The sequence below is a fragment of the Halichoeres trimaculatus genome, unplaced genomic scaffold (assembly GCF_033239565.1).
Source record: "Halichoeres trimaculatus isolate MK-OKI-2021-1 unplaced genomic scaffold, fHalTri1.1 fHalTri1_scaffold_15, whole genome shotgun sequence".
Taxonomy (NCBI): Eukaryota; Metazoa; Chordata; class Actinopteri; order Labriformes; family Labridae; genus Halichoeres; species Halichoeres trimaculatus.
In genome coordinates, this window is record NW_027437193.1 from 29,713,649 (window position 1) to 29,728,094 (window position 14,446).

At 40.0% G+C, this 14,446-nt stretch overlaps 2 protein-coding genes across 7 annotated transcripts in view; both read right to left on the bottom strand.

Annotated features, from left to right (window-relative positions):
• xrn1 (5'-3' exoribonuclease 1) overlaps window positions 1–2,895 on the bottom strand; it is a 30,682-nt gene extending 27,787 nt beyond the window's left edge. For all 3 annotated transcript variants that reach the window (XM_074688471.1, XM_074688470.1, XM_074688469.1), the window contains exons 1-2: window positions 2,688–2,895; window positions 376–608 (exon numbers count right to left, since the gene is read on the bottom strand). In XM_074688471.1, coding sequence (XP_074544572.1) covers window positions 376–608; window positions 2,688–2,762 — 308 coding nt within the window. In that variant the 5' untranslated portion in view covers window positions 2,763–2,895. The remainder of the gene's footprint in view (window positions 1–375; window positions 609–2,687) is intronic.
• Window positions 2,896–3,985: 1,090 nt separating this feature from the next.
• The window catches only part of cop1 (COP1 E3 ubiquitin ligase), a 30,757-nt gene continuing 20,296 nt past the window's right edge, over window positions 3,986–14,446 (bottom strand). For all 4 annotated transcript variants that reach the window (XM_074689086.1, XM_074689088.1, XM_074689087.1 and 1 more), the window contains 10 exons: window positions 12,394–12,529; window positions 11,907–12,050; window positions 10,661–10,769; window positions 9,834–9,915; window positions 9,620–9,736; window positions 8,810–8,927; window positions 8,478–8,602; window positions 8,223–8,383; window positions 7,910–7,954; window positions 3,986–5,111 (listed from right to left, as the gene is read on the bottom strand). In XM_074689086.1, the coding sequence (XP_074545187.1) occupies window positions 5,094–5,111; window positions 7,910–7,954; window positions 8,223–8,383; window positions 8,478–8,602; window positions 8,810–8,927; window positions 9,620–9,736; window positions 9,834–9,915; window positions 10,661–10,769; window positions 11,907–12,050; window positions 12,394–12,529 (1,055 nt within the window). In that variant the 3' untranslated portion in view covers window positions 3,986–5,093. The remainder of the gene's footprint in view (window positions 5,112–7,909; window positions 7,955–8,222; window positions 8,384–8,477; window positions 8,603–8,809; window positions 8,928–9,619; window positions 9,737–9,833; window positions 9,916–10,660; window positions 10,770–11,906; window positions 12,051–12,393; window positions 12,530–14,446) is intronic.

Genomic DNA, 14,446 nt, shown 5'->3' on the forward strand with positions numbered 1-14,446 from the left:
TCTCTTCGTCCTGGCAGACTACCTGCATTTGTTTATATCTGGCACGCCGCGCGCGCGGACTGATACAAGAAGAGGTGAGCGCCTCGTCGCCAGCTGTGGCTCTGCAGTGGAGGTAGCGCAGTTTTACGACACGATGAAAACTAGAGCCTTATGTAGCGGTGTTTTTGAGGGGCAGGGAGGGGGTGTTTGGTGCGTGCGCCCTGGGCTTCTGCTGCACAAAAACACTGCAGTAGGGCTAATTTCAGCCCTAAACCTTGTGATAGGACCCAACTTGTTCCATCCTGGAGTATCACTTTAAACTCAGGTCTCAACAACGTCTTTGAGTCTGGTCAGTTTAACAGAAATATTCACGTTTATGTCTGAGCAGATCTCTACCTGAATCTCCGTCCTCTCTGCTGGTTCATCTTTGCTCTTGGTGCCACGCCATCTACAGCCATGAAGAAGACCTTGCGAGGCTTGATGATCCTGAAGAGCACTTCCAGGTAATGGAAGATGTCAGCAAAAATCTTTTCCTCAGAAATTCGGAAGTGGACATCCTCGTCATTTGGATGGGAACACTGATGGATGATTCCATTCATGTCTAGATAGAGATTGTCAAACTCTGGAATCTGGGGAAAGAAAATAAATATGTCAAAACCAGAAAATGTAATGACTGCAAAGCAGAGGGGGAAAAAAAACATTCAGCAAAGCAGCTGAAAATTCTCTTGAGCTGCAAGGTCCATATTTGCTTGCTGCATTGTTTTTTTTTTCATTTAGGAGTTTCATTGCCACTATCACATCTTTAACGGCTCTTTGAACTGTAAAGAACAGAGATCTGTCTAACTGTCTCACAACAGGCACATCTCTATAGTAGGGAAATATTTGGGCAAAAACGTAACTATGGGGTGACTCATAGGGATACGTATTGCATTTACTTGAAGAAAAAAAAACAACCCAGGTTTTTCAGAGTAATTTATTCTTTGGTTTGTTTTTTGTGGTAATTAATTTTTTCTGATTCATATTTTTAATTGTTTTTTTAAATAATTATCATATTGGTTTGTTTTTTTGGTATAATTATTTCTGTTTTTATGAGTAATTTTTTTTTTCTGTTTTCAGATTACTTTTTTCCTGTTTTCACAGTAATTTTTTCCTGAGGTATATATGTGCCGAACAGGATCTCTGATCTGTGCAGGACACAGGAGCCACCACACATCCACCGGAGTCGTCTGCAGGTTGGAGGCTCTCGCGGGATTTCGAAGTAGATCGATACTTCAGGAAAAAAAATTACTCCTAAAAACAGTAGAAAAAATTACCACAATAAACAGCAGGTTGGAGGTTCTCGCTGGATTTCTAAGTATCTCGATACTTCAGGAAAAAATTACTCATAAAAACAGGAAAAAAGTAATCTGAAAACAGAAAAAAAAATTACTCATAAAAACAGAAATGATTGTAACAAAAAACAAACCAATAAAAAATATTAATCAGAGAAACAAAATTAATTACCACAAAAAGCAAACCGAAGAATAAATTACTCTGAAAAACCTGAGGTGGATTTTTTTTCTTCAAGTGAATTCAATACGCTTCCGTAGACTCAGACTGATAAGGTTACAAAAGTGTTTCTTTATTAGTTGTTGTAAAAGATGAAGCCATGCGCGCATAAAGTATCAGTTTCATAACAGACGAATCGAAGCTGCCTTATGCAACGGGAGTGACACCCAACAACGACCAGCTGATGAAACTGCTGCTCAAGCAGTGAAACACGATCTTACAGTCAAGTAGGTCACTAAGGTTCGTCTAAGTCCCACCGAGGCAGCTCAAATAGCTAACAAATCCAAATAACACGCTCATATGGACCAAATTTGGTGGTCTAGAATGTCAGTATAAAATTGAACAGATATAGTAAGCCAGAATTGCATATACAAAAGCAATGGCACAGTGGGTGAAAACCGTGAAAACCACCGGGGCTTAAACTAATCTAGCAACATCCCCTGTACATCACATGTTGATGCAAAGTTCTCATTTAAAAGGTTTATTGTTGTTCTGAATATTCTCTCAAAACAAAAACTTTAACTGACAATAAAAAAAAACATTTCCACGGCGTTACACATAATCTGGTCAGTTTTCTTTGAGCATCAGTTATAAAAGGGTTCGGTAATGTTGCTTTGAAGTTGTCCGAAGATAAAATGTGGTTCTGGTCCATATGCCAACCTCTTCAACACAATTATTCAATAGTACAGGATGGTATTGGTATGCGTTATGGGAAAAGTATCCAGACTAAAAGGAGAAAGCGAGAGCGAATCTATAAACACATGAATAAAAATAAGGATACAAGTATTGAAAAGAAGTAAAGGCAATCATCAGTATGAAATGTGCATTTACTTGAACCAACAAATCAAAAAACAGATTCAATATACACTGCAAGTAAATAAACAATACTGGATTTAGCTTCAAATACATCGATGCTGTGTTGCTCTGAGACCAAAAATCAAGCTAGTTAATCTCAGAAATTGTTCCCCAGCATTACGTCTCAGTTATGTTTTAATACATAATGAAAATTTAAACAATTGCTTCGCGACAACAGAAGTGTTCAGGCGCCGGTCAAAACACAGGTTAGCTACGTGGAATAAAAGTTTCACGGCCCGCTTTACTCAGCTAGCTGTTAGCCAGCAGAGAGCTAAGCTATCGATGTTGATCCCCGGTTTTCTTACCTGATGTTCCTTCACAACTTCACTCAGACACGGATAACGCTCCGATATCCATCGATAAAATTTGGGTACCCCCATTTTCCTCGAGGAGTTCTGAACCTCTGGTTAAAATAAGTCCACAGTCAAACTAAGAGGAGATGTTTGTGAGGCTAACTCAGTCTGGGTCACAAGAACTACAGCCCGGGTTTGTTTCCAGCGGCCGCTAACAAGCTATTTGTCCGTTGTCCGTCGGTCAAAGCACTCCCCCGTTACTTAAGAAAACATCGTTCCGCGTTTTCGTTGTCCCTCTCCACAGTTGTTGCATTAGGAACTAATGGCACCAATACAAACGTAAATAAGTGTGGGATTTTTTTAGAAGCTCGAACACCAGGCATAATTTCTAATTTGCTCATTTTTCGGTATCACTGAGTTAAACTAAAACGTTTTCTCAGGATTTTAACTTATTTTTCTCACCCTCTAGAGATAAAACCCAGATTAACTTCACTCATGATGTTGAAGAAAATGAGTTAGTTACCATTTTTTTACGGATATAATTATTTCAACCTTTGAGAAAACCAACCTTTAAAAAAATTACCTTGTGATGGCAGTCTTGGCACGATAACCCAGTGTCAATGTTTGTTTATAAGAAATTAAATTAAGTGCAAATAGAGGACGTCGAACCATACAAAGATCAAGATAAAACACGCACTGGCTCTAACATTCAGTTATTGTTGTTGCTGTGCCATAACTTGAACACTAAACACTGAAACCCTGTTTTGGGGAAGCTTTATTGTTTGCATTAAATAAATTAATTTATCTAAGTAGTCAAGTCAAATAGAAAATTATTTTGGTATGTTTGAACAAATTGTGAGGTCTTAACATGGGTCTGCACATAAAACATTGAAAGTCTTCACAATTTGTGAATCTGTGCGGTTAGGATGTCAAGCTGCTCTGATTAAAGACCATACGAAGAAACATGTATTTTGGTTACTTATTAGTGAGTAAATGACGTCCCAAACTACCTGAAACATGCTGATTAAACCATTTTATGAAGTGTTGGCATAATATGATATGATATTTCTCTTAAACTAATAAACTACAGCTTATGTTGCACAAATCAATAGTTGAGTACAAGTCTGCAAAATGCATTAAAAATTATTAAGAGTATTACAGGTTGTTCAGCTCTTATTTCTTTCTTTCAGGTTAAGTTACAGTTCATACAAGTACAATTTAGCAAAAATAAGTCTCCCCATCCTCTTTTGAGAAAACTAATTAAGAGAACCAAACCTTCAAATGAAAAGAAAGACCAGCACAAAAAAGAATTGTTTGGAAATAATTTATTGAGTTTAACAAATACAAAATCCCTCTCTCTCACTCATTTATCATAAAATAAGTCTGTCTTGGTGGTGTTTACCAAATTCTCTGGATGTCATTGTTAACATAGGTTACAACTCCACAAAAACCGACAGCTGTTTGCTTAAAGTTATGATAAAACTCAGCTCAGATCAGATGCTTTAGCCTACAGTATGTGAAGAGTAACTGCTACTTTAAAAAAGCGAAGTCAGGTTCATTGAGGTTCTTGTTTTTCAACAAGGAACAAATGGCTCACAGACATGGAAAAAATAATCCAGTTTGGTGCAGCATCAGAGATCAATGCCGGAAAATACATGAGAATGACTGTGATCACAGATAAATATGTCATAAATTGTTTGTTCAGACAGTAAAAGAAAGATCAGTTCCTCAAAATTTCCAGAGCCCGTGGGTCTTCTCTGAATCCCACACACTTTGTCACATCCTATACTCATAAAGCAGAAAACGGACTGACAATAAAAATGAAATTCAAGTCATATTTATTAAAATGGGTGTCTCCCAATCTGAAAAACACAAAAACTACACACAGAGGGAAAAAACAGATGGCTGACAAACATAAGAGGGGGATTAAAAGCTTTTTGTGAAGACATTAGCTCTGCATGTCTCAGTTTTGTGCTTTGGCCTTTAGAAGGAAAAATGCATCACACTGGTAGCGGTTGGCTGCATGTACCCTTGTGAGCTTCATTAAAAGGTACACATTTGATTTCACCTATAATCACACAGACAAGTTTTCTTGAAGCGGATATAACTTTAATGAAAAGAAACAAAATGCTTTGTTAAAAAAGTCTCTTGTTCCACTTGTGCCCAAGTTTCATCCTCTGGGGTTTTGCTGTATGATGACAGCACATCTCCGTCTGCTGTACGGGTGAACTCATCCAAAGTCTGTACAGCTTCTGGAAAATTAGTAGCTCATTAAAATCAGACGGTTTATTTCATGTCCCCTGTGGTTGTCAGGTGTCCCAGCTCAGCAGGCATCCTGTGCTCTCTCTGCATCACACTGATCCTCTACCAAACAGAGAGGCTGGTGGTGCTTTCACACGCTGAACACGTAGTGGGCCTTCAGACCAGCTCGAGCACCTGAGGGGAGAAATGAAACAGACTTATGTTGCTTTTTGTCACAGCATAACAGAGGAATTTTGAAAACTAACTGGAGTTTAATTTCTGGCATTTCAAGCAAGTGGTTTGGATTTGATGAAGGAACATAGAGTCCACCCTTGTAAAGTAAATCTCCAAACATAACCGTTTGTGGACTAATTTCTGTTTTGACTGCTTTAGAAAATCCAAGGTACTAAATTTAACTCACCAATGTGCCTTCAAAACAATTAAACCTGACAGATTTTTCTGCAGCTCTGTACACTGTAAGACTTTGGTGTAAAATTTACAGCACAATCCCATCAGTAATGTCCTGTACTTTGGTGTAACAGTATAATACTCCAATTCAAAATGCATTAACAATTCATTCTGGGAATACTAACACTTGCCTATGGTCCAAATGGTTACAGTTTTTCACTGTTCACAGCCAAGGATCACTGTCAGGAGTTTGCTGAACCATTATTCCCTCCTCACTTAGGGTTGCAATAACTGTTACCTTGCAATTCACAACAAATCACAAATGTATTCTGGGTATGGCTTGTGAGCTGAAGTACTAGGAGCACTGATGATAAGAAAAAGTGATGGATAATAAAAAAAAATGACCAGTGACTCATGAGAAACTTGTGTGGCTAGTGGAGGAGTCGCGTCTTCTTTCGAGAGTGGGAGGAGCAGAAAACAACTGAGGAGGAATTTGTTTACCTACTTGTAATACGCCGAACCTCGAGCAAATGCCTCCTCAAATTGTTTCCTGCCCTTTCTGCCTTGTTTCACCTGCTCTCACAAAATTTTGTGGTCCCAAATCAACCATTATTCCAAACAAACAGCAAATTTTGCAGTAGCCCATTGTTTATTTTTGTTGGATGCTTTGAAACTAATGCTGCGTTTCCACCAAGCAGTACGGGTCGGTTCAGTACGGTTTGGGACGGTTTGGGACAGTTAAGTCTCATCCCGTTTGCGTTTCCACAGAAAACTGTGCCCTCTCGTGGTGGGCGGCGTGTAAGCCGCATGCCGGAAGCCACAGCTGGTAAACAATAGCGCGACGCCGTAGCAGCTTACCCCGCGATTAAATCCAACAAAGAAGAAAACGCGACACAGTAAACAAAGAGCACGGATGGAAGACATGCAGCATTTCGTCCTCTCTGTGATTTTCATGTAACTCTCTGTTACAAAGTGCAATCAAGCTTCGTTTCAGAGAAGTCTGTGAGCCGCCAGGAGAAATGCAGCCGCTGTCGGGGTGAGTGACGATTCTTTTGACCAATCAACCGTCTGCAGTGTGTTGCTCCACCTCCCGAGAGCGGATCGGTTCAGTCTGGCACCCATACGAAAGGGTCCCAAAAAAGTGGGACGGCTCGTCTCGGTTTTTAGGGATCCGTCCCGGGATGAGTGTATGGAAACGCCGCTAAAAGCGCACCGTACCGAGACGAACCGACCCGGACTGCTTGGTGGAAACGCGGCTTAAACCTCCAAACGGGACACACCGCTCCTTCAAGCGTGCATCACTGGTCACCATTTTCTTTATCCTGTATCACTTTGTTTCCCTATTCCCCTGCTCATTTTAGCCCCTCCCTGCCATTTAGCAGAGTTATGACTAAAAAGCTGTACCCAGAATGTTTTTGTTAACTGTAACCCAACAGCTCTGTTACTGTGAGTGAGGAGTGCAGTTGATAATGTAATCCTGCTGCAGATTGGAAGGTTGTACAGACGGCACAGAAACTCTGCGCTTCACAGCACGGACAGACAGTCCCTCTAGAGTTAGAAACAGACCGATATGATGGTATAGAAAAAGTTTAGAAGTTTACAGAGTATTACAACATGTACACCATGGCACTGTGTAGTAAAATGACAAGAATTCTACTCGTAAAATACATTTAATGTAGCAGCTACAGTGAATTACTGCACATTTAATAACTCTAGCACTTTATACTCAACTCCAGCACTTTACTGTCTAAATCTAGCACTTCAACATCTGCTACTGACCACATGTGTACAATAAAAAACTATGATTGTAATGTATTGTAAAATGTTTTATTATGATAATGTTTCTCTGTTCTTTCTTTTCCCTAAAAAGAAACAAAACAAGAACAGAACCCTTTAAATATTATACTTGTGTTTTTTTGTTCTTTTTTTTTTAACCTGTTTGTTTTTATATTTTAGCTGGGGGGACTACCAATCGTAGTTAGCTTGGTAGCTAGATTTGGGTACATTTACATTTTATTTTTTTAAAGTGTGTATGAATGTACATTGTCCCTCCTTATCAAATAAACTAAATTGAATTGAATATAGAAAACAATAGGTTACAAAAGGTCATTTTCACAGTACAGAGATAAAAGTAAATGTACAGCAGATTATTGTGAAACTGCCGCCAGTAAAAAACTGTATTTAAACACTTAAACAGCAATAAACTGTAAATTCAACAACAACTTACTTTGTCTTTTTACAGTATGGACACTGTAAAATGACAGTAAATCATAGGCAGCAGTTTTACCAGTAAATTACAATAGTATTATAGTTAAAAAAAGTTTTACAGTGTACGCAAGCATTTTCTACCAACACATAGCCATTAAATATTAGATCTGCATAGGCCCTTATGTACTCTGTTATCACCCAGTCTGATTTCCTCTGACTTCATTGGCTGCATTCACTGTCAGCCATAAAAAGTTATTGCATACATGAGTCCAGAATACATGAACAGTGATGCAGTTGCTTGTTTCCGTTTCATTGATGCAACAACAGCAGCACAGCCTTTTATCAGGATGTTAAAAGTTAATTATTAAAATACAAACCTTAATTGTTCCTTGACTGTTTGCAGCAATCAAAACATTTGACTCCTGAAAAAGAAACCATAGTTCATGAAACACAGCACAATGGAAGACAATTCACAGTATTCATTTAAAGAACAATTTAACAAAATTTAAAAAAAGTTTGTTAAAGTCCTGTTGAAAAGGGTCGGTTGAGAGGAAAGTGTGATTTTTGGATTTAACAATACGAAATAAAGCTCTTCCTTTTTAAATTGGTGTTAGGTGGCACTAGTCTTGTTTCATCTTTCTTTCTGTATCTGCATGTGTAAAATAAAAAATATTTAGGAGGTGAACTCACCCCGTCAGGCAGTGCTCTCCAGCAGACAGCGCTGACAAACTCATTGGTGTCGTCCTCCTTCTTGTCTTTATCCAGGACGCTCTTCACTGTGTCAAACTTGAAAGTTAACAGCGTCTTGGAAAGTCCTTTGTAGTACAGGTACAGGGAGTTGTTTTCACTGCCTGCAGAACACACACAAAAATACACAAAAAGGGGATTATTTATCACTGAGATTACAACTATTCTTGGTTTCAAGTTTTCAGAGACCAAACTTACCACAGGCAACATAGTCTCCATTGGAAGCCAGGCCAACAAAGTTTTTCTCGTTGATGTGACCCTTGAAGGAGCGCAGGCAGTGTGGTTTGTTGACGTTCCACAGCTTCAGCTGACTGTCTGTTGAGCTGGAGATTGGCGATAAACACATCACAATACCAGATTAAAAGATGGATGTGATGAGGGTTTAGGTTTTTTGGGGGGTGTGTGAGTGGAATAAAAAATGTTAATCAGAAATTGACTAGAAGTGTCTTTGCAGAGGAGATATACAGCTAAAGTATTTTGCACAAAAACATGACTTCATCACTGCTGGAAAAAATGCTAAACAGACTTACGCGGAGACGATTTCCTCTCCATTGACAAACTTGGCGTAGGACACTGCCTTCCTGTGGCCTTTGAACACCATGATTGGCTGCTTAGTGTTGCGTAGATCATAGTAGTGGACACAGTGGTCTGCAAGTAGAGACATAAAAAATACACGGTATGCATTCAGATGGGAGCTGAAGAAGAGAGTAGGGGGCTGCAGCGAGGCACGCAGCCACCGTGAGTGATGGTGCAAGAGCTTTGTTGACATTTTCTAAAATGTGTGATGCTTACACGCAATGTGTTCTCCATCAGTTCTGGGGTGAATGATTGGTACTCTGTGCCTGCTGGCTTTCGTTCTAATGTCCTAGATTCACTTCAAACCAGCAACTCCAAGGTCAAAGACAGTTTCCCTTTCCAGGCTGAGTGGACTTAGACCTTGGGGACTCTGGGAATGGGGTAACTAAGCCAGAGAAATTCCCTGCTGGATAACAAAGACTTTCTGTGTTCTGTGGTAGTTCCTATTTGAGGGATTGTTTCTGTGTACGACAGAATAGTTTGTATTTAAGTTATTACTCCTTTGGGAGAGGAATAAATGAATTTTCAGAAGTCTGTCTGGACCGCAAGAGTCAAGATGACCACAGAGGAAATACAAAATACCAGAAAAGCTGCAGCGGTTTGAGGTGTTTGCAACCTGTCAGAGTGATGATGTTTCAGCCAGTTTAAACTTGTCTCTATAGAAACAATAGAGTTAATAAATTAATAATCTGCTTGCGTCAGTAATTTTCACCTCTACCAACAGTGAAGAAGACAGAGAACACCTCACACTCTCCTGATCTTACCTGCACAGCCAAACGCCAGATGATACCTGGAGGTTGGACTGAATTTAACACAGCAGACGTTGGCCTTCGCCTCGATGCTGGCCACCGAGTTGTCAAGATTGGTTGACCACAACTTCACTGAAACACAGATAACAGACATATGAACAGTTTATTATAGTTTAATAAGGTGTGATGGAAGTAAAGATGTAGTAAATCTGTGTAGTCAGACAGTTACCTTTAGCATCATCAGAACCTGAGGCTAACAGCTTTGGGTCCATGAGATTAAAGTCCACACTCCAACATCTTTTCTCATGTTCCTGAAAAAAAAATCAGAGAAAGCACTCAAAAATGTGTCACTATCAAGCTAAAATAAAGCATTTATACTGAACCCCAAACTTTTAATTCATTTGCCATTACTGACTATAGCCCCATTTCCACCCAGCAGTCCGGTTTAGATCAGTAGTTAGGTTCTGGTTGGCTTGGTTAAGCCTGGTTCTGTTTGCATATCCACAGACAACTGTGCCCCCTTATGGTAGGCGGTTTGTAAGCCGGATGCTAATAGCTGCTTCAGTTAAATAATACCATGATGCCATAGCAGCACAACACAGTGTACCCTTCTAATAAATCCAACAAAGAAGAAAAAACGTGGCACAGTAAACAAAGAGCAACGATGGAAGACATCTGACAATTCACCTTCTACGTGATTGGCATGTAGCTCTTTGTTACAAAGAACAATTAAGCTTTTTTTCAGAGAAGGCTGCGTACTGCCAGGAGAAATACAGTCTACAGCTGTCGCACCGTAAGTGAAGATTCTTTCAACCAATCAATTCAATTGTCAGCAGTGTTGTAGCTCCACCTTGCGGGATCCGATCGGTTTAGTGTGGCACCTTTACAGAAGGGTGCCAAAATATAGGAATGGCTAATCTCGGTTATTTGGGGATCTGTCCCAGGATTAGTCAGAGGAAACGTCATAAAGTGCATGCCGTGACGAACTGAACTGAACTGAACTGATCTGCTTGGTGGAAACAGGGCTTAATTCAATCCAAGACCGTGGTAACCTACCTGATAGACTTTGGACCTCTGGCCAGTGAATCCGTCCCACAAGATGACAGTTCCTTCATAGTCACTGCTGGCCAGAAGGTTCTTGTGATAGCTGCTCCAGCTGATACAGCTGCAACACACAAACCTGGAGTTAGGAAAGCTCCAACATCACTGAGTTAACTGTGAGTCAGTAAAGGAGTCAAAAAATTGCATTGTTTGAACTTTAGGTGCTACAGCAAAATACAAGGGTAGTCCAAGGATGGTCTGCAAAATATCCAGATAAAATCAAGTTTAATCCATTACAAAGAAAAACACAGGTTTTGTTTTCTACTGTCAAAACAGAATATAGTCTTAAATTGTCAATACCCCAACACTACAGCAACACATTTTGATCTTAGGCTGATTTAATCATCCTACAGAAACAAACTGTCTCAGTACAACAGCAAAGAGGACTTGAGCTTTAGGGATTAGGACAGTGACAAATAAGGGTTGGTATCAAAGTCAGTATGCTGTAGACATCAATATTTTCTCTCCATTTTGGGCTTGTGTGGTTTAAAATAATTTTATATTCCATTTTTATAGAGTAGACTGCTAAAATCATTTTCACAGTTACTTTTTTGCACAATATCAGATTATTTCAAGACAAACACTGGTTACGCCAATGGACATTTATCAGTTTCACGTCTTTTGTCTGATCACGTAACAGTCTTATGTGTAATCTGGGAAAGAATAATACCTCCTCTTTAAGTTTCCATTCCTATATATTGTAGTCATGTAGCCTGTTCAACTTTATTTTTCTATCAAAGTCACTGTTCTTTACAAACCAGTAACACAAAAACAGCATGTGAAAACCATGGTTCAGTCTTTCGAGCACTGGCCCACAGCACAGTCAATGCCTCGTTGAAACAGTCACCCAAATGTGCAACCCGGCCACATAAAGACAATTTCAGTTTTTTATGATTGATATGTAATATTTTTCCTATATTACGGTAAATAATTTAATTCTGTTTACTCTATACTATCGTAATGTTTTTCTCTTCAAAATTTTTTTGTTTGCTGCTGTAACTCTGTAAACTTCCCCATTGTGAGAATAAAGCACTATCTTGTCTTACAGTTAGGCAGTGTATCATATTTTCAGTCAGATTATGTAAATTGTAAAAAGTGACATCTAAGAATGAAAGATGTTGCTAATCTTAGTTTTTCAAGCAGTTTCAGTAAGGACAAATCTGCACACTGACACTCTGCTGGATCACTTTTCTTCTCTCACCTGATTTTGGAGTTGCAGGTCATCTCATTAACAGGGTAGTGGATGTCTACTGCATCCTGGATAACTGTGCCGTACTCAAACACTTTGATCTTCTTGGTCACACCCGCGATGGCAAAGTAGTCACAGTCACGGTCAAACTCAATACTGAAACACAAAACAGAAAAAAAAAATTAACTGGGAAGAACGTACAGGTAGGAGCAGTTTCTAGTTCACTGTTTATCACAAAATGTTACTTATTACACACCTGAGAGGAAAAAAGTGTCACACACTCTGGTTCCATAAGCAGTTCTCTTTAATTTAATTGTGTTTTGGCTCTCTGGCTTTCTTCAAGATCATTACACACTCACAACGTAATGCCAGTGGTCAGCATCTCCCAGTCCTTTAGTGTGTGACACTTTTATCCACATCATTACACACCTGGCACTGAAAGACTAACGCTGTAGAGTTGTGAAAAGCTATATACAAGCAGAAGCATTCTTCCACGTACCTGGAAACAATACTGGAGCCGTTATAGAGGTCACTGGCGTAGGAGAGGGTGGCGAGCGGCCTCACAGAGTTGTAGCGGGTGAACTTTGACAGACACTCCATAAAATCATCCAGCTGGTTCAGGTTCCTGCCTTCATCTGTACACAACGGACATAAACAGTGAGAGGATGGTGACACTAAGCATTTCCTTGTGTTTGGTGGAAAACAGGGTAAGTGGTCGTCCAAAGGCGGGTACACACTACAGGATAATTGGGCTGATTTTTGTCCCGATCTCCTCCAAACGATCAAAGCCAGCAAAGGCCCGATAGTCAAATGTCTGCAAGTGACATTGTGAGTGATTTTCCTGTGGTGTGGGGTGGGGTTGCACGACATACCGATACTGAGAAAGTATCGATACTAACTGTTTTCAAAAAGTAAACAATACCACGTGTTTTAAGCTTCGATACTCCAAGGCATTTTTTCTTCGTCTGAATCTGAGACATTGTGAGTCTGCAGCCACCGAGCTGGGTCCTGTGTCCCTCCTGAAGTGGGTGGAGACTTGCTCTCTTTCCAAAGTGTGTGTGTTGTTGTGAAGTTAAACATTGAAGCAGATCATTTGTTTATGACATATCAACTGCAAGCAGTGGTGACCGTTGGCCGTCGTTTGACTTTTGTGTTTGGGCATGTCGTTTGAAGATGCTGAACCGGGTGCTTCGTCGTGTTCGTAGTGTTTCCTCCGTGTGTGTGTTGTTGTGAAGTTAAACATTGAGCCAGATCATTTGTTTATGATGCTGATTATTTGTCGTATCAACTGGAAGCAGTGGCTAACTCATTTGCTTGTCACAAAGTAATTTACTCACGTTTGACTTTTGTGTTTGGGCACGTCGTTTGAAGATGCTGAACCGTGAGGTGCTTCGTCATGTTCCTAGTGTTTCCTTCGTGTGTGTCAGTAGTAAGCTTTTTAGACAGTGTACAACAGGTAACTTTTTCTGGTTTTCTATTTAGTTATATTGTACACAACTGTATACAATTAAAAAAATTGTCAAAGCACAATTTACAAATCTCTCTTAGTCCCACAGACACACAAACAGATGTCAGAAAAATCAGCAAATACTCACTTGAGGCAGCCTTCCCTTCAAGCTGCCTATTCTATTCATTTTCTGATGCTTTAGGCTTTGCCATGGTATCTTTTCAGTACCGGTATCGAGATATTTTAGGCAGGTATCGTATTGAATCATAATTTTGGTATCGTGACAGCACTAGTGCGGGGTGTGTTGAGAGTAATTTTTCTGGTCAGAGCCACTTGAAAGTAACCTTGCAGAGCAGATGGACCTGCCTGATTCAGTTTCTGAACTCCTGCAGATCCGTCTTGCCAGGCTCCATTGACCAACAAATTCACTCGGCTAAATTCTGACCAGCCCAATCAGGGAAGAGGGGCGGGAGCTGCAGGAGCAGTGGAAGTGACGAGCAGATGTGACGTCAGCAGACTTTTGTACTTGTCAGCGTTCCTTTGATTCTTAAGTTAAATTTATAAAAACTGAAGCTGTCGTCTAACGCCATTATCACAGCTGTTTCTCGTGTTCCTGTAGTTGTTCGTCTTTTGTTTCTCAGCAGCGGCACACATAAGCTTCGTCATACCGTGGCTTGGTCTGTAGTGAGTGTGTCAATCCGAACGGTCGTCCAATCACCAGCTGCTAATTTTTTTTTAAGTCCCGCCTCTGAAAACAAATCGGAAGAGCTGCTACCCAGATGGACTAGTGAAATATTCCCGTGGCGGATATATGAAACTGTTCATCTGGTGTGTCAGGTTAGCTCAAAAGGCCCCTCAATTGAGAAATTGTAGATAATGAACATGTTTAATATTTGAGACTAGGAATCATGTAGTGTGTGGGGCGCTCTGAGAGGAGCCACGCAGGTACAGCGTGTAATGTCACGTGTATCAGAGCAAAGCCAATCAAGACACGAGATGACTCAGCTGACTGACCGAAGAGGAAGTAAGAAATCTGTAATACTCAATTACTTACCAGCAACTCGCATTGTTATTCATATAGCCTATATCTCTGCCGTCGTCATGA